Source organism: Galeopterus variegatus, unplaced genomic scaffold, assembly GCF_000696425.1.
Source record: "Galeopterus variegatus unplaced genomic scaffold, G_variegatus-3.0.2 Scaffold1527, whole genome shotgun sequence".
NCBI classification, from domain to species: Eukaryota; Metazoa; Chordata; class Mammalia; order Dermoptera; family Cynocephalidae; genus Galeopterus; species Galeopterus variegatus.
In genome coordinates, this window is record NW_007727638.1 from 345,564 (window position 1) to 366,267 (window position 20,704).

Sequence of the window (20,704 nt, forward strand, 5' to 3'; positions counted from 1 at the left end):
CACGCATGCTCTCACTTATGGGAGCGAGATAAAAATAAATAAATACATAAATTCACACACACACACACACACACACACACACACACACAAAACAAACAAACAAACAAACAAAAAACCAGGGTGGGGAAGAAGACATAACAACTACAGTTCCTTGAAGTTGATACAACAAGCAAACAGAAAGGACATTGTTGGGTGGGAGGGAGGAGAGAGAGGAGGGAGGGAGGTTTCGGTAATGGGCCACAATAACCAACCACATTGTATATCAACAAAATAAAAATTAAAAAAAAAAACTGGTTTTTAAGCTAAAAAAAAAAATACAAATGAAAGCAACATAAAAGGCAGTCTCCCCCCTCCAAAATATTATAAAACCTATTTTTTAAAACCTAAGTTTAAGGGAAAAAAATACAACTTCTAGTAATTAGAAAAATATGAAAAGCAAAATATAGGCATTCCACTATTAACCTAGGAAACTGGAAAAATTAAAAATAACAGGATGGCAAGAGTATGGGAAATAAACATTGAAATATAAGTTATTACACCTCTTGGGAATGGTAGTTTCACACTATGTATCACAACGCCTAAAAAGTCTACCATTGTAAATGTATGCTAACCATGTGCATGAGAATTAAGTAACTCCACAACATTGCTTACAATGACAATAAATTGGAAACAATCTAATAGTGAACAAAATGCAAATTGGTTAAATAAGTTGTGGTACCCCTAGGCCATGGAATACAATGTGGCCAATATAAACGATGTTTGCAGATATGTCATGACATAGGACACTTATGCTTAAATATGTTAAAGGAATATGTTCAGCACAAATTCCAATTGTAAAAAATAAGTATGTATATTTACATATACACCAACATTTGCATACAAATTTACATTTACATTGTACACACATGAACACAGCACATAGAACATATGGTTAGCCAAATCCTAGAAAAACAGATACCAAAATATTAACAGTTGTAAGATGCCAACTGATTTTTTATTTTTTATTTTTATTTTTATTATTATTATTTTTTTCCTTTTTGTCTTTTTTCGTGTCCGGCAACGGATCGCAACCCTCAGTGTCGCGCCCGTACCGGACCGGGACCGGCAACGGGATTGCAACCCTCAGTGTCGCACCCACACCTCGCTCAGCCAGTGAGCGGGAACTGGTCTGTATGTGGGATCCGAACCCTCGGCAGGAGCGCCGCCGCGCTCCCAAGCGGTGCACTGTAGCAGTGCGCCACCGGGCCGGCCCATCCAACTGATTTTTTAAATTAAACTTTTGGAGCTACTTGTAGATTTGCATGCAGTTGTAATAAATAATACCCACGTACCCTTTATCCAGTTTCCCCCAATGGTAATACCTGGCAAATCTTAACTACAATATCAAAACCAGGATAATTGACATTGATACAATCAAGACACAGAATATTTCCATCACCACAAGGATCCCTCATGTTTACATTTTATAAGCACATCCACCTTCCTTCTGCCCCACCTCCTACTGAACCCCTGACAACCACTAATATGTTATCCATCTCTGTATTTTGTCATTTTAAGAATAATACATAAATGGCACTATTATAGACTATGTAACCTTTTGAGATTGGCATTCTCCATTCAGCATAATTCTCTGGAGATTAACCCAGATTATTTTATATCTCAATATTCTGTTCCTTTTCTATTGCTGAGTAGTAGTATTCTATAGTACAGATATGCCACATCTTGTTTAACCATTCACCCATTGAAGGATATCTGGGTTGTTTCCAGTTTTAGCCTATAAAAATTAAATTGCTGGGCCGACCCCATGGCGCAGTCGGGAGAATGCGGTGCTGGGAGCGCAGCAACTCTCCCGCCGTGGGTTCAGATCCTATATAGGAATGGCCGGTGCGCTCACTGGCTGAGCGCAGTGCAGGCGACACCACACCAAGGGTTGTGATCCCCTTACCGGTCATGAAAAAGGCAAAAAAAAATTAAGTTGCTACAAACACCCACACACAGGACTTTTAAAAAAAATTTAACAGATTTATTGAGATATAATTCATATACCATACAATTCACCCATTTAAATAAAATTGTTTTAGTATATTCATAGAGTTGTACAACCATCATTACAATCAACTTTAGAACATATCAAAACCTCAACAAGAAACCCCCTACCCATTAGCAATAACTTCGATTTCCCCCAAACCATGTCAGCCCTAGGAAATCCCTTTCTTTCTCAATGGATTTTCCTTTTCCAAACTTTTCATATAAAAGGAGGAATATGATGAGTACATTATGTTGTTTTTTGTGACTGGCTTCTTTCACTTAGCATGTTTTCAAGGTGTGTCCATGTTGTATCATGTATCAGAACTTCATTTTTATTGGTAAATAATATTTCATTGTATAGATATACTTAATTTTATTTATCCATTGATCAGTTGATGGATATTTGAATTGTTTGCACTTTTTGGCTATTATGAATAAGGCTGCTATAAACATTGACGTCCAAGGTTTTGTGCTGGGCCATATGGTAGTTGCAAGTTTAGTTTTTAAAGAAACTGCCAAACTGTCTTTCAGAGTGGCTGTACAATTTTACATTCTGACCAGCAATGTATGAGTGACCCAGTGATCCAATGTATGAGCATCCTCGTCAGCATTTGGTTTTGTCACTATTTTTTTTTTCCTTTTTGTCTTTTTTCGTAACCGGCAACGGATCGGAACCCTCAGTGTCGCGCCTGTACCAGACCGGGGCTGGCAACGGGATCGCAACCCTCGGTGTTGCTCCCGCACCGCGTTCAGTCAGTGAGCGGGAACCGGTCTCCACATGGGATCTGAACCCTCGGCGGGAACGCCGCCGCACTCCCAAGCAGCGCACTCAACAGTGCACCACCGGGCCGGCCCGTCACTATTTTTTATTTTACCCATTCTGATATCTGTGTATGACATCTTGCATATCTTTCTGCTCTTTTTAAAAGTTGTATTAAAAAACATATAAACATAAAATTTACCATCTTTTCCATTTTTAGGTGTACAGTTCAGGAGTGTTAAGAACATTCACACTGTTGTGCAACCAATCTCCAGAACTTTTTCATCTTGCAAAACTGAAACTATATTAAGCAACAACTCCCAATTTCCCCTCCCCCAGCCCCTGGCAAACATCTACTTTCTGTTTCTGTGCATTTTATTACACTAGTTACCTCATATAAGTGTAATCATACAGTATTTGTCTTTTTGTAACTGGCTTATTTCACTCAGCAAAACGTCCTCAAGGATCATTCATGTCGTAGCATGCGTTAGAATTCCTTCCTTTGTAAGGCTGAGTACTATGCCATTATATGTATATACCACATTTTGTGGACATTTGAGTTGTTACCGCCTTTTGGCTATTGTGAATAATGCTGCTATGAATGTGGGTGTACAAATATCTCTTTGAGACCCTGCTTTCAATTCTGCTGGCTACATAACCAGAGGTGGGATTACTAGGTCATCCTTGTGGTTTTTTTTTTTTTTTTTTTTTGACCGGCAACGGATCGCACCCCTCGGCGTTGCGCCCGCACCTCGCTCAGCCAGTGAGTGGCCAGTCTGTACGTGGGATCCGAAACCTCGGCGGGAGCGCCACCGCGCTTCCCAAGCGGCGCACTGTAGCAGTGTGCCACTGGGCCGGCCCATCCTTGTGGTTTTTTTTTTTTTTTTTTGTGACCGGCAACGGATCGCAACCCTCAGTGTTGCGCCCGTACCGGACCGGGACCGGCCATGGGATCGCAACCCTCGGTGTTGCCCCCGCTCCTCGCTCAGCCAGTGAGCTGCCGGTCTGCACGTGGGATCCGAAACCTCGGCGGGAGCGCCACCGCGCTTCCCAAGCGGCGCACTGTAGCAGTGTGCCACTGGGCCGGCCCATCCTTGTGGTTTTAATTTGCAATTCTCTAATGGCTAATGATGTTAAACATCTTTTGCACATACTTATTTTCTATTTATATATCCTCTTGGGTGAAAGGTCTCTTATGTCTTTTGTCCATTTTCTAATTGGATTGTTTTTGCATGTTGTTTTGAGAGCTCTTTATATATTCTAAATACTAGTCCTTTATTGTATATCTGCAAATATCTTCTCCCATTTCGTAACTTGTCTTTTCATCAGGGTCTTTACAGAGCAAAGATTAATTAAATTAAATTAATTTTTTTTTTGCAGCTGGCTGGTATGCATAATAATTAAACTCTAATTTATCAATTTTTCCTTTTATGATTGTGCTTTAGGTGTCAAGTCGAGAAACTCTTTGCCTAGCCCTAAATCCCATTTTATTTTATACTTTAGATTTAAATCCATAATGCATATTGAATTAATTTTTATATACGGTGAGATTTTGGTGACAGTTTCTTTTTTTGCTCCAGTACCATTTGTTGAGAAGGCTATCTTTCCTCTATTGAATTGTTTTTTGCATCTTTGTCAAAAATCAGTTGGGCCTATTTATTTGGGTCTGTTCTTGGTTCTCTATTCTGTTTTTTTTTTTTTCCTTTTTGTCTTTTTGTCGTGACCGGTAACGGGATCGCAACCCTCGGTGTCGCGCCCGCACCGTGCTCAACCATTGAGCGGACTGGTCTCTATATGGGATCCGAACCCTCGGCGGGAGCGCTGCTGCGCTCCCAAGCGCCACACTCTACCGAGTGCGCCACTGGGCCGGCCCTCTATTCTGTTTTATTAATACATGTGTCTATCCCTCCACCAATACCACACAGTATTAATTACTGTAGCTATATAATGAATCTTGAAATGGGGTAGACTGATTGCTCCCACTATATTCTTCTCTTTCAAAATTATTTTAGGGGGCCGGCCTGGTGGCGCACTGCTGTAGTGCGCCGCTTGGAAAGTGCGGTGGCGCTCCCGCCGAGGGTTCGGATCCCACATACAGACTGGCCACTCACTGGCTGAGCGAGGGGCGGGAGCAACACCGAGGGTTGCGATCCCATGGCCGGTCCCGGTCCGGTCCGGGCACGACACTGAGGGTTGCGATCCGTTGCCGGTCACGAAAAAAAAGACAAAAAGGAAAAAAAAAATTATTTTAGGGCCAGCCCCATGGCGCACTCGGGAGAGTGCGGCGCTGGGAGCGCAGCTATGCTCCCGCTGTGGGTTCGGATCCTATATAGGAATGGCCGGTGCACTCATTGGCTGAGCGCAGTGCGGGCGACACCACACCAAGGGTTGCGATGCCCGGTCACGAAAAAGACAAAAAAAAAAAAAAAAAGCTTTCCCTAGGCCGGCCCGTGGCTCACTCGGTAGAGTGTGTTGCTGATAACACCAAGACCACGGGTTCGGATTCTATATAGGGATGGCTGGTTTGCTCACTGGCTGAGCGTGGTGCTGACAACACCAAGCCAAGGGTTGAGATCCCCTTACCGGTCATCTTTATTAAAAAAAAAAAATTTTCTGGGGCCGGCCCGGTGGCGCACTGGATAGTGCGCCGCTTGGGAAGCGCGGCGGCGCTCCCGTCCGAGGGTTCGGATCCCACATACAGACCGGCTCCCGCTCACTGGCTGAGCGAGGCGTGGGAGCAACACCGAGGCTTGCGATCCCATTGCCGGTCCCCGGTCCGGTACGGGGGCAACACTGAGGGTTGCGATCCGTTGCCGGACACGGAAAAAAGACAAAAGACAAAAAAAAAAAAAAAAAAAAAAAAAATTTTAGATATTCTAGTTCCCTTGATTTTCCATACGAATTTCAGAATAATCTTATCTGTATCTATAAAAAAATCTTGCTATGATTTTGACAGGAATTGTGTGATACTTGGATATCAATTTGGAAAGAACTGACATCTTGACCATGTTAAGTCATCCATGAAACTGTGTCTCCATTCATTAGAACTTACTTGATTTCTTTCATCAGCATTGTGTGATTTTCAGCATACAAGTCCTGTACATATTGTGTTAGACTTACACTAATTTTTTAATTACAGCCACAAATAATTTTAATTAAAAATTAAAAGTTTTAATTAAGTTTAATCAAGTTCCATAACCAAACTGAGTAAGAATGTGAGAATGGACAACCTTTCCTACTTTTTATTCAACATACTACCAGAAATTCTAGCTAGAGAAACTAGGTGAGAAAAAGATATAATGTACACAATTGGAAAGGAAAAAGGAAAAATATCTTTATTTGGAGATGACATGATCTTATATGTAGAAACCCCTAATGATTCCACACACACATATACACAAAAACTCTATTAGAGTTAATAAACAAATTTAGCAAAGTTGTAGAACACAATATAAATACAAAAAAAATAGTTGTATTTTAATACAACATCAATGAACAATGTGAAAAAAAAATTTGACAAAATAGTATCATTTACAATACCATCAAAAAACATAAAACATGTAGGAACAAATTTAACCAACGAGGTGCAAGAAAACTTGCTGAAAGAAATTAAAGAAGACCAAAAGATATGGAAGATATCTTGTGTTTATGGATTGGAAAACTTAATATCGTTAAGATATCAATAATACCCAAAACAATATATAGACCTAATGAATCCCTACCAAAATCCCAATGGTATTTTTTGCAAAAATGGAAAAACTCATCCTAAAATACATATTAATTTCAAAGGAACCAGAATAGACAAAACATTCTTGAAAAAGAGGAACAAAGTTAGAGGACTCACACTTCCTGATTTCAAAACTTACTACAGAGCATCAGCAATTAAAACAAAGTAATACTGGAATAAGGAAAAATATATTGATCAATAGAATGGAATTAAGAGCCTAGAAATAAACTCTCACTTCTATATCCAACTGATTTTTGGAAAGGATGCCAAGACTACTCAATGGAGAAAGAACAGTCTCTTCACCAGATGGTGCAGGAAAAACTGAATATCTGCTTACAAAAGAATCAAGTTGGACCCTTACTTTATACCATATATCAAAATTAACACAAAATGGATGAAAGACCTAAATTTAATAGCCAAAACTCCAAAACTGTTAGAAGAAAAGAAAAAGGCAAATCTTCATGGCCTTCGTTTTGACAATGGTTTCTTAAATATAACAATATACAAATATTATATGATTCCGTTTACATGAAATATCTACACTAGACAAATTCATAGAGACAGAAAGTGGATTAGAGGTTACCAGAGGCTGGGAAAAGGGGGAAATGGGTAGTTATTGCTTTAACTTCTCCTCAAAAAGAATTCATGAAAATAGTTTTTAAAAAACATTATGACCCCAATAAATAAATGTGCAAAAATCAGAACAGTCAATGCATGAAAGAATGCCCTACCTAACTTGGCACCTGTACCAAAAGCAAACTCCTCGCTGTTACCTGTGCCTTGGCTGTATCCTCTTCTCCAGGAACAGCTGCAGGAAGAGAGAGGACACATGAGTACTTTGTCTTGTGGGGCTCTGAACTATCCAGAGAGGAGAGCCCACCCTAGCCCAGCACCCCAACAGGGGCAGGCAGGACATGTCACTTGTATACCTGTGGCTCTGTGCTGTGAAGGAAAGAGGGGCTTTTACTTGGGTTCCTTGTTTTTTTCTGACCTCTGTGAGGCATTTAACACAGTGTAGACCACATTTATCTTCCAGAACAGCTCCTCCCACAAAGAAAATTCCAGACCTTGATGGTTTCAATAATGAATGCTATCAAACATTTAAGGGTAAAATTCTTACATAAAGTCAAAAAAAAAAAGAAAAGAAAAAAAAATTCCTTCTAACTTGCTTTTATGAGACCAACAACCGTGACACCAAAACCTGACAAATCATTGAAATTGAATGATCTTGAAAGAAAAGAAAATTAAAGACCAATCTCACTCACAAACATAGATAAAAATCTTTAATACATATTAGCAAATCAAATGTATATATATATATATATAGTATGTGCATGTGTGTGTGTGTATCATGACCTACTGAGTTTATCTCAGAAATAAAACGTTGGTTCAACATTAGAAAATGTATGTAATTGATCACATTAACAGAATAAAGGAGCAAAACAATATAATATCTTTATATATGCAGAAAAGCATTCAATAAAATTCAACACCAATTCATGGTAAAAATGTTCAGCAAACCGGGAGTGAACTTAGTTGATACAAGGTGTTATGGGTTAAATGTGTTGCCCAAAAGTTCATGTATTGGAAACTTGATCCCCATTATAACAGTTCTTTTTTTTCTTTCTTTTTTTTTTTTTTGTCTTTTTTCATGTCCGGCAACGGATCGCAACCCTCAGTGTCGCGCCCTTACCGGACCATGACTGGCAACGGGATCGCAACCCCCGGCATCACGCCCGCACCTCGCTCAGCCAGTGAGCAGGAACCGGTCTGTATGTGGGATCCGAACCCTCGGCGGGAGCGCTGCCATGCTCCCAAGCGGCGCACTGTAGCAGTGCGCCACCGGGCCGGCCCCCCATTGTAACAGTTCTAAGAGGGTGGGAAATCTAATTATATTTGAAAGGTGGGGCCTTTAAGAGGTGATTAGATTTGTGAGGACTGGGCCCTTGTGAATGGACTGACCCATTCACAGAGTAATGGGTGTGGTTCTGATGGTTTTACAAGGACATTGTGTGAAAAGTTTAGCTTTCTTGCTCAGACCGTACTTGTTATATGATACCCTGAATTGTAACAGAGAGTAGCCCATCAGGAAGAAGGTCCTCACCAGATGTGTCCCCTGGACTTTGGACTTCCCAGCCTCTAAAAGTGTAAAAAATAAATTTCATTTCTTTACAAATTATCCAACCATTTTTACAAATCCCATTATAAGCAATAGAAACAGACTAATGCACAGGACCTCTACAAAAAAAATACGTACACTTCACATCATAATAAATAGTGATAAACTGAATGTTTTTTTTGTTTGTTTGTTTGTTTTGTCCTTTTTGAGACCGGCCGCACCGCTCTCAGCCAGTGACGCTGTGAGTGCACCGGTCATCCCCATATAGGATCCGAACCCGCGGCGGAAGCGCCACCGCGCTCCCAGCGCCGCACCCTCCTGAGTGCGCCACGGGCTCGGCCCTAAATTGAATGTTTTTACCCTAATATTGGGAAGTAGATAAGGATGTTTTTCTCACCATTTCTATTTGGCATTGTACTGGAGGTCCTAGTCAGTGAAATAAAATAAGAAAAAAGAAATAAAAAGCATAAATAGTAAGAGAGTAGAAGTAAAACTATTTGCAGACAATACGATTATCTCCATAGAAAAGCCTAAGGGAAAAAAAAAAAAGGGCCGGCCCGGTGGCGCACTGCTTTAGTGCGCCACTTGGGAAGCGTGGTGGCGCTCCCGCCGAGGGTTCGGATCCCACATGCAGACCGGCCGCTCACTGGCTGAGCGAGGGGTGGGAGCAACACCGAGGGTTGCGATCCCGTGGCCATCCCGTGGCCGGTCCCGGTCCGGTATGGGCGCGACACTGAGGGTTGCAATCCGTTGCCGGGCACGAAAAAAAGACAAAAAGGAAAAAAAAAAAAAAGAAAGAAAAGCCTAAGGAATCTACAACAAAACCTTCAAAATTAGTAAGTAAATTAAGCAAGGTCATGAAATATGAGGGTCTCCTTATTTCTTACTAACCTCAATACACCAATAATTCTATATATTAAACTTTCCCCAATGAAATTACTGTGTAATTTCTGTCTTGGGATTGGAATCTTACTAATATAGTCATGTGGGTGAAAAAAATCACTCTTGCCATATACTTTACCAAATACAAAAAGAAATTAATTAGAATTACAGAGCTAAACAGAAAAGCTAAAAGTACAAAGCTTCTAGAATAAAATATAAGAGGAAATATTTGTGACTTTGTTGTAGGCAAAGATTCTTAGGTAGGACTCAAAAAACATTAACCATAAAAAGCTGATGATTGGACTTCACTAAAATTTAAAATTTCTGCTCTATAAAAGACATCATTAAGAAAATTAAAAAGCAAGCGTACAGAAAAGGGTTAATTCAGCAGGCCTGAGTTGCCCAAACCCTGCACATTCCCAACAAAGGTCTGTTTTCAGGACTGGCCCTTGGGTGGCTCCTGGGAACTGAGCTCTTAGAATGTTCTGTTGGATAAGAGTGTTTTTGCATGCCTGAAGGCTTCAGCCACACTGTATTAGTTTGTCCAGATAGTTTACACTAACAGTGTGATTTATAATGAACATGTGATTCCCATCTAGGGGACTAGAGCTTCAGTAACTGAGATAAGTCACACAGCACTATATTCCCATGTAACTGATCCTCAATAAAAATGCTGGATGCCCAGGTTCAGGTGAGCTTTCTGATTGGTAATATTTCACACATGTTGTCATGCATCATTGCTGGGGGAATTAAATGCATCCCTTAAAACTCCACTCAGAGGAGACAGCTAGAAGCTTGTGCCTGGTTTCCTCCAGACTATTTTCCATGTGCCTTCTCCCTTTTGCTATGTTCTGAGTGCTTGTGTCCCCCCCAAACTCATATGTTGAAAATAATCACCAATGTGATGGTTTTAGGAGGTGGGAATTTTGTGAGGGGATTAAGTCAGGAAGGCTCCACCCTCACAAAAGGAATTAGCACCCTTATAAAAGAGTCCTGAGAGTCTTGCTAATTCCACTATATGAGAACACAGCAAGAAAGTGCCATCTGTGAAACAGCAGGCCTTCTCCAGACAATCTGCCAATGCCTTGATCTTGGACTTCCCAGCCTCCAGAACTGTGAGAAATAAAAATTTCTGTTGTTTACAAGCTATCTAGTTCATGGTATTTTGTTATGGCAGCCTGAACAGACTAAGACGTCTCTGCTAATTTTACTCTGTATTCTTTCGGTATAATAAAGACTAACCATTAGTAAAACAACTTCTGAGTCCCATGAGTCCTTCTAGTGAAACATCAAGCTTGAGGGTGGTCTTGGAGACCCCTGACACAGCAAGCCATAGACTCCAAGGAAATATTCACTATATATATGAGATAATGCATACACAATACACACAGACATATGAATTTAATATATAAAAGACAAAACCACAAACAACCCAATTAAAAAAATGGGCAAGGGACTTAAACATATCTTCCCCAAAGAAGATATAAAAATGCATATTAAATGAGCACATGAAAACATACTCATTATGTCATCAGGAAAATCCAAATTAAAAACACAATGAGGGGCTGGCTGGTTAGCTCACTTGGTTAGAGCCTGGTGTTGATATCACCAAGGTCAAGGGTTTGGATCCCCTTACTGGCTAGTTGCCCGCGTCACCCCCACGACCCCCCCCCCCCAACACACACACAAACACACACACTGGGATATTACCACATGCCATTACAAGGGCTAAAATTTAAAAGAACGAGACTGCCAATTGTCGGTAAGTTTCTGGTACAAATGCAACTCTCACACGTTATTGGTGGGAGTGTTAAATGGATCAGCCGCTTTGGAAGTTTCAGTTTCTTATAAAGTTGACCTTTTCTATTACAACCCCTCTCCCTCACCTATCCATACCCTTAGGCCTTTACAATAGTAATAATTCCTCTGGCTTTTACAGTAATAATTTCCGTGTTTACCTTTACAGTTTTATAATGCCTTTCCACTCCTCAGCAATAGAATTTATTTCTGTCAATTTTTGAATTATATTATTTAAGTGGAATCACTCTGTATGGAGTGTGTGCGTAATTCTCTTCTTGCTTATTGTGTAGGTGAGATTCATCAATGGTGTTCGTGCAGCTCTCATTAGTGCATTTTCTGCATAGAACTTCATAGCAGGAAAATTCACTTTCAGTCTCTTCAAATACAAATCCACAGACACAGAGCGAAGCTGTACCTGTCTCCTCGTGCTTCGGGGCCGGGGTCTCCATGGCGCCCCTCGGCGGCGTCCCCCTGAGGAGTGGGCAGCTCTGTAGCCTCCAGGACCCCAGGTCAGGCCCAGAGGAGCGAGTCCTGCTCCCGGGACTCAGGGACAGCCGGCAGCAGGGGATGCTCGCAGGATCGCACACGCGCGCACAGCTGCACGATCACACGCACGGAGCCCCCTCCCCGCGCCCCGGCTGAGCTCAGCAAACACAGCCCACCTCACACGGGGCTCACCCCATCACACCCGTCCACAGACACACCCACACCCCACACACCCCCACAAGCCCCAGCGGCTCGTCACGTTGGACTTCCACAAAAGAACAGCGGCCGCCGCGGAAAGGTGCGCCTGCGCGGAACGAGCGCAAACTACATCTCCCGGGAGCCTTTGCGCCGCGCAGGCGTCGGACTCCATTTCCCAGAGGGCTCGTGGCCCCGGAGCTGCCCTGGCGTCCGACCCGGACGGGTGAGTAGCACAGCCTTCTGGGAAGTGTAGTTCCGCGGCCGGCCGCCGAGCGCTCTGGCCACGCTGAGGTCCTTCCTGTCAAAGGGGCGGTGTATCTTGATGAGGGTGTGTGTGTGGGGGGCCGTTGCTTGGGTGATTATTTGCGGGGGGGGGTATCGGGAGTGCGATGCCCAGGAATGTGGAATTGTCCTGTCAGTTTGTCCATGTCTCCAGGTGGGCTTCGGCCCACATCTAAATGTAGGAAATTCTCAGGCCCTTGGCATCCTGGTGGTGGTGGGCCTAACCTCAAGGGGTTTCCCAGGGGCCCTGCCCCCACGGCCCCTTCTGGAGGGAGACACCTGAGGCTCATGGGAGGGGCCCCCAGAGGAAGGAGAGTTCCAGGTCTGCTCTCAGACAGGCCAGGTGGCCCTGACTGCAGCCCACCCTCTGGCGCTGGGGAAGGGGTGTTTGGGTGGTGGCCCAGCCTTGGCAGTGCTCTAATGCTACCATCCTCCCCAGCTTTGACCTCAGGTTCAGCTCTGGCCACAGCTTTACCCAGCCAGCATCAGCACCACCATAGCTGTGCCCAGGCCTCCATTGCTGTGGGGCTAGCCTCCAGGATGGCCTCAATAATTCTTGTCTCCTGGTTTTCACACTCTTGTGTAGTACCTCCCACACTGAATAGGGTTGACTTGTGTAACAAAAAGAAAATTGTGGAAATGCTGGTGTGTGGATCATGAAGCTAGGTGGCAAAAGACATGGCAGCTTCTGCCTTGCTCTCTTGGGTCACCCACTGAGGGAAGCCAATACCACATTCTAAGGACTCTTGGGCAATCTGTGAAGGGGTCTACATGGCAAGAAACTGAGGCCCCCTGCCTACAGCCTCTGCTATAGGGATTCATCTTGGACGTGGATCCTCCAGCCCATCTTAACTGCAACCTCGTCAGAGGCCCTGCTCCAGAACAAGGAGGATAGCTAGACATGGTGTAAAATAATTGGTTTATTGTTTTAAGCCATTTATTTGGAAGGGTAGGGAGGGGGTAATTTGTTGTACAACAATACATAACAAATATAGCTATAACTAGTGAGAATAACTAATGAAGATAACTAATTCCAGTATTTGGAAATAGGGTGCTATGAAAACAAAAACTGAAATGTGGGAAAAGCTTTGGAACCAGCAATGGGCAGAAGCCAGAAGGACTTTGAGAAGTATTAGTAAAAGCTGAAATGCCTTTGAAGATATATTAGAAAAAGTCTGATGGACTTTAAAGAGGTTTCAGATGAAAGGGGAACCTTAAAGGAAAGAGAGAGGGCTGGCTGATTAACTCACTTGGAGTGTGGTGCTGATAACACTGAAGTCAAGGGTTCAGATACCTGTACTAACCAGCAGCCAAAAAAAAGGGAGAAAAAAATTTTTGGAAATGAGAGTGTATTAGTCCATTTCATAACATAAATATCTGAAACTGGGTGATTTATAAAGAAAATAAAATTTATTGCTTATAGTTTCAGAGGCTGGGAAGTCCAAAGTCCAGGGAACACATTTGGTGAAGGCCTTGGTGGTGGTGACAGTGACCCAGAGTTCTCACGTGGTAGAAAATGGTGGAGCAGAGAGACTAACCTCTCATGTGCTCTTCTTTTAAAGCCCTCAGAACCACGCCCCTGACTGCCATTATTAATCCATTCACCACAGCATGGTCCTACAATCTAATCAATTCTCCAAGGCCCCACCTTTCAACTACCATAATAGGATTTCCCACCCTCATTAGTTACAGTGGGGATTTAAGCTTCAATGAAGTTGGGGGAGGGGCATCCAATCTACAGCAGGGAGATAAGGGAATCCATATTACATTGAGGCAGAAAATTTAGTAACACAGTCACCTATAGTAAGATGGAAAGTAGAAAATATACCCAATGAACTGATGATCTAGTTAAGGAGATTTCCAGTCAGCATGCTGATGATTCCTTCTGGCTGCTTGATGCTTATAGTATAATAGGAGAGGAGAGAAATCCACTATTAAATAAAATATGGTCAAAATTTCTAGGTTTGAAAATTCCCGGGCTCTCCAGATGGCTAATGATGCTGAGATTAGGAAATGGCTTTAAGGCAGACTAAACCTAGGCCACAGTCAGTGAAACATGGTATGAAAGTGGAGTTCTGTGAAAAGATGCTCAACATCATTAGCCATCAGGGAAATGCAGAAAGCTGTAATAAGATACAAGTTTACACCCACTAGAATGGCTATAATAAAAAAAAGGATATAATAACAAATATGGGCAAGCATGTAGAGAAACTGGAACACTCATACACTGCTGGTGGGAGTATAAAATAGTGCAACTTCTTTGGAAAATACTCCTGGCAGTTACTCAAAAGGTTAAACATAGAATTGCCATTTGACTCAGCACTTCTCCTCCTAGGTATATTCCCCAAAAGAAATTAAAACATCTGTTTACACAAAAACTTTACACCAATATTCAGAACAGTAATTATTCATAATAGTCAAAAAGTGGACATAACCAAAACGTCCATCAAATGATGAATAAATAAATAACATGTAAAATATTTACAAAATAGAATATTATTCACTGATTGACGAAATGAAGTATTGCTACCTGCATGACATGGATACACCTTGAAAACATTACACAAAGTGAAAGAAGCCAGTCACAAAAGTCCATATATTGTATATTGTATAATTCCATTTATGTAAAATGTCCAGAATAGCAAATCTGTACAGACAGAAAATAGATTAGTTGTTGCTGAAGAGGTTGGTTTGAACATGTCACCCCAAATATGCCACTTTGGAATATTTATTATTTTGAGCTAAAAGAAATTGAGAAGCAGCCAGCGTAGGAAAAACTCTTTACCTCCCCCTCAACTGCCTAAAATAAATTATAAAATTCCCCTTTTGTAAAAGAAATTTACATTTTTTCTTTTTTAAAAAGTTTTATTTTATTTTTAATTGACACATAATAATTGTACATATTTATGGGGTACAGTGTGATGTTTCATTTATACCTTGCACAATGTCAAATCAGAGTAATTAGCATATGCATCACCTCAAAAGACCATGACTCTTCCCAATTTGATATACAGATGCTCCTTGACTTACGATGGGGTTACCTCCCAACAAACCCATAGTAAATAAAAAATATCATAAGGTGAAGATGCATTTAAAACCCTGATAAACCCACTGTAAAGTCAAAAAATCACAAGTCATGAACTGTTTGTACAAATTTAAAGCAATACTAATAAAATTCATAGGAATGTTTTTGTTGTGGCAGGTAACTTGATTCTAGAATTTTTTTTACAAAAATAAATGAAAATGTGTGTTTTAATTGATAAATATAGTGGTAATAAGACTCACATTAGATGGGTAAATGGGTGGACAGGTGGAAGAATAGATAAAGCAGTGCTCTATAAAGCATGAATGAAAAATTGTTCAATTTGTAGGGGGAAACTCTATACCTGACACTATAACTAAGAAAGCCTATCAGGATTGAAAAGTTAAATGTGCAAATGGAAGCCATAAAAGTATAAGCAAATATTTATATTATCTTTAGATGAAACAGGAATTTCTTGAATAAAAGATTCTCTTAAATTTAAAATGTATGCTGATCAAAAACAACCACACAAAATTAAAAGCTAAATGATAAACTGGGTGATAGTGCAGCATATGAGAAAAGATTGATATTTGTAACATACGAAGATCTTTTAACTTGATGAGAAAAGGGCACAGAACAAATATCTGCCAAGCTTCTGCTATGCATAGGTGCTGCAGACACTGTAGTAAGTAAAGTCTCTGTTTTCATGAATTTACCTTCTAGTCTGGGAGACAGACAACACATAAATAGCAACAAATAAAACAAACAGACTTCACAGAGAAAATGTGGCCTAGCTCCAGAGATTGAGCAGGGTAAAAGAAACACACACTCAACGTTTAGTACAGAGTGCAGGCTTGCTCAAGGGAGGGAGCTGCTGCTTGCTGAAAGTAAGAAAGAAATACATACTCCACAGGCAGAGTGTAGGCTGGCCCCAGGGAGAGTGAGCAACAGCCCTGCCTTCTTCCTGGATTCAGTTTTTATAGTTTCACTGTCTAATTGATATTCATGCTACCTAATGAATATTCAACTAAGGAGGGGTAGATCCTTGTTTCATAATGTAGTCTGCACATGAATAGTTAGTCTCCTTTTGGAACATGTTCATCGGTCAAATCCCATCACATGCACTGAATATATTCAAGAATATTCTGTGGTCTTTAGCACCACTAGTGGAAGGTCTTTCAAAGGACAAACTCCCTTCCACTATGCATGCTTGGTCACTGGGGTCATATAAGACTGTATAAATTCTTTTTACTGAGCATGCTCAGCTGCTGTATTTGCATAAGTCTGCCTCTTGTGGTCTCAATCTCCCCATGTTGGTATGGAAAATAGGTCTAACAAACAACAATAACTGTCCTCTAGTGGAGGGCCTAGGGGAGGGCCCTGAGACCTTGGGGAGTGGCTTGAAACCCAAAGGTGTGTCCTGAAACCTGAACCCAGGGAAACTGAGCACCTCCTATTTTGATAACACAGGATTTGACACAGATCCTCCAAGATGGGCTATTTGGAAGAATACCATTCACTTGGATGCATGAAGTCCAGTGTATGAATTAAGAAGTGGTCTCATTACTTTATAAAGTATTTTGTGGGCATTAATTTTTAAAAGCCAATCAAGGAAAAGCAACAGTGTTCTAGAAATAGTTGAAATATGTTACTTTTAAAGAAAAAGACTGTACTGTCCAGCCACCAAAAAAAGGAAGAAAGAAAATGACCTGTGATAAGGAGAATGGTTTTTGCTGAAATTAGGAGAGTTGAAGCTTTTTCACTTTGTTAGCTAATAAGTGATAACAAAGTGGCAGCTTTCCAGTTAGCTCAGTTGGTCAGACTGCGGTGTTGTAACACCAAGGTCAAGGGCTCAGATCCCCTTACTAGCCAGCTGCCCCCCCCAAAAAAAAAGAAGAAAGAAAAGTAAGGGGAGTGAAAGTACGTTAGGTAAATCTCATAAAACTTGCACACTGGACTCTTTAAACTGCCCCTGCTAATGCTAATCAGATCAACTAAAAAGGATGGAAACTCTTTCCCCCTTCAAACATCTGGAAACTAGATTGATTTCTAATTTCTGGATTTGTTAATCATTAGAGCAAAACCAGAAAAATAGGAAGGGCAATTCCAGACAGTATCAGACATCTGTGATCTACAAAGAAAATATTCTGGATTAAATTGTCTCAAAAAAAGTGTAACTTTTCTAATTTTTGTGACATAAATGAAGTCCAGTGTATGAATTAAGAAGTGGTCTCATTACTTTATAAAGTATTTTGTGGGCATTAATTTTTAAAAGCCAATCAAGGAAAAGCAACAGTGTTCTAGAAATAGTTGAAATATGTTACTTTTAAAGAAAAAGACTGTACTGTCCAGCCACCAAAAAAAGGAAGAAAGAAAATGACCTGTGATAAGGAGAATGGTTTTTGCTGAAATTAGGAGAGTTGAAGCTTTTTCACTTTGTTAGCTAATAAGTGATAACAAAGTGGCAGCTTTCCAGTTAGCTCAGTTGGTCAGACTGCGGTGTTGTAACACCAAGGTCAAGGGCTCAGATCCCCTTACTAGCCAGCTGCCCCCCCCAAAAAAAAAGAAGAAAGAAAAGTAAGGGGAGTGAAAGTACGTTAGGTAAATCTCATAAAACTTGCACACTGGACTCTTTAAACTGCCCCTGCTAATGCTAATCAGATCAACTAAAAAGGATGGAAACTCTTTCCCCCTTCAAACATCTGGAAACTAGATTGATTTCTAATTTCTGGATTTGTTAATCATTAGAGCAAAACCAGAAAAATAGGAAGGGTAATTCCAGACAGTATCAGACATCTGTGACCTACAAAGAAAATATTCTGGATTAAATTGTCTCAAAAAAGTGTAACTTTTCTAATTTTTGTGACATAATTTGGGATTTTCCAAACAGGAAAGAACTCTACATAGTATACTCTGATTCTAAGGTAAATTCGAGTAAGTAGGATTGACCACTGCGGTGCCTGGAGTAATCAATTTTAGATTAATGTTAGAATTAGAGAGCTTTGTACTGTATAGGCGTCTGATGTGCCAGTGTTTATCAAGTTCATAGACATTTCTATAAAAACCTGGTCAACAGGTTTGGAACGTTAGACTCCTCCTCCCGTTTGTAAGGGCTATCAAAATATAAGTACCTTATTCTTACATCTTTTTGAGAAAGTTGATGAAAGGTATTGGGAGAGAGAATTCACTTACTAATCTGTGGTGAAAATATGTTATTAGTAGAGTTTCTCTCCAGTGTGTATTACCTAATATTTAGTGAGAAATAAGAATTCACTTTAATATTTTACATATTTAATATATTTATAGGATTTCTTAATAAGAAACAGATTCTTATTGAATAAATGGTGTACAGATATGATGGCTGAGTTTCTTCCCATGATGCTTATTCATAAAATGTCTCTGTCAAAATGGTATCTGACTGATGTTGAGAAGTTTGCATTGTAGATTAAATATTCCCCACGTTAAATACATTTGTTGAATTTCTCTCCAGTCTGAATTTATTTATGATTGGGACATTCTTTTCTTTTCTATTGGTGGGGGGCATTCTTGAGGGTTGTTTCTCTTGTGAATCCTCCAATGTTGAGCANGACACTGAGGGTTGCGATCCCGTTACCGGTCACGAAAAAAGACAAAATGGAAAAAAAAAAAAAAGATGACTGGTAAGGGGATCTTAACCCTTGGCTCGGTGTTGTCAGCACCATGCTCAGCCAATGAGTGCACCGACCATCCCCATATAGGATCCAAACCCCTGACTTCAGCGCTATCAGCGCCACACTCTCCTGAGTGAGTCACGGGGCCGGCCCTCACCAAATTTTAGAAGCATTTTTATAATAAAACTATAAGTACTATGTCATGCTGTCTGGAGATGAAGTGCTTGCCCTTTAACTTATAGCCAAAAGAAAATTAACAGTGCCTAGCCAAGTGCCTGGCAGGCATGAAGCTTAACAGAGTTTTGTTTATTCATCGTTCATTTATTCAGGAAGTTCTGGAACCACAACAATCCAGTTTGTCAGCATGGCCAGAAAACTACTCCAGGGAAATTTCCAAATAAAGAGAATGTCAGTCATTTGTGGAATGGTAATAATGATGCCAGAGGAGAGGGTCTGGGAGGCCTGATAGCAGGCATCAACCTACCCTGTCCTCTTAACAGGTTCTTGATTCTGCCACAGGAAAGAATTCAAGAGCAGAGTCACAGTAGAAGATGAAAACAGGTTTTAATGTACCAGATAAGAAATACAGACTTCACAGAGAAAATGTGGCCTAGCTCCAGAGATTGAGCAGGGTAAAAGAAACACACANCATGCCCGCACTGCGCTCAACCAGTGAGCGGACCGGTCTCTATATGGGATCCGAACCCTCGCTGGGAGCACCGCCATGCTCCCAAGCGCCGCACTCTACCGAGTGCGCCACCAGGCCGGCCCTCCAGTACAGATTCTCGGGTGCTGAGTAAGATGTGTATTCCATTGGAAAGCTTTTCTACATTCATTATATTTAAAAGAGGTTTTCACCAATATGAATCCTCTTATGTTCAATAAGGGATACCTATGACTATAGGCTTTGCCACATTTGGTACATTCATAGGTTTTCTCTCCAGTATGCGTTTTCAGATGTAAAGTAAGTGGAATGTTTTGGGTAAAGGTTTTCCCAAATTCTCTACATCCACGTAGTTCTCCAGTATGAATCCTGCTAGGTTGCATTAGGAATGAATTATGACTGCATGCTTTGCCACATTCAAGACATTTATAGTTTTGCCCTAGTATGTGTTCTCTGATACAGAGTAAGTTGTGGGCTCTGGCGAAAAGACTTCTCATATTAATTATGTTAATTAATAGGTTTTCTCTCCTGTGTGAATCATCTGATGTTGCATGATGTAAGTCTTTTGACCAAAAGCTTTTCCATATTCATTACATTCATATTTCTCTGAAATAGGATTAGGGATGAGTCCAAGCTGAATGATTTTCTACATACATTACATTTATAGGATGCCTCTGTATGTATGTTGTATAAGGGGTGTACCCTTACTGAACTATTTCTCATAAGTTTTGCATTTTTACAGCTTTTCTTCAGTAACATTCTTTGATGTTAATTAGGGGGAAAGGTATGACTAAAAGGTCTCCCACATTTATTACATTCATAAGGTTTTACTCTGATATAGGGTCTTTGATGTTTAATAAAATATGAGCTATCTCTGAATGTGTTCCCACACCTATTGTCACTGTAGGTTTGTCCCCAGTATGAGGCAATATGTTTCTGAGTAAGATACACAATGCAGCTGAGCTTTTCCACATTCACTACATTTTTGTAAGGTTTTTCACTTGCATAGCTTCTCTGTTGATTAATAATGCTCTGCATTGTGGGAAGCTATTGCTATCATGGACATGGTTATGCACTATGTGACTT

General features: G+C 40.8%; 1 protein-coding gene across 1 annotated transcript in view; it reads right to left on the reverse strand.

Moving 5' to 3' along the window:
* LOC103594313 (putative protein ZNF300P1) overlaps positions 1-12,012 on the reverse strand; it is a 26,221-nt gene extending 14,209 nt beyond the window's left edge. The window contains exons 1-2 of the mRNA XM_008577530.1: positions 11,732-12,012; positions 7,289-7,323 (exon numbers count right to left, since the gene is read on the reverse strand). Coding sequence (XP_008575752.1) covers positions 7,289-7,323; positions 11,732-11,765 — 69 coding nt within the window. The 5' untranslated portion in view covers positions 11,766-12,012. The remainder of the gene's footprint in view (positions 1-7,288; positions 7,324-11,731) is intronic.
* Positions 12,013-20,704: the final 8,692 nt, after the last annotated feature.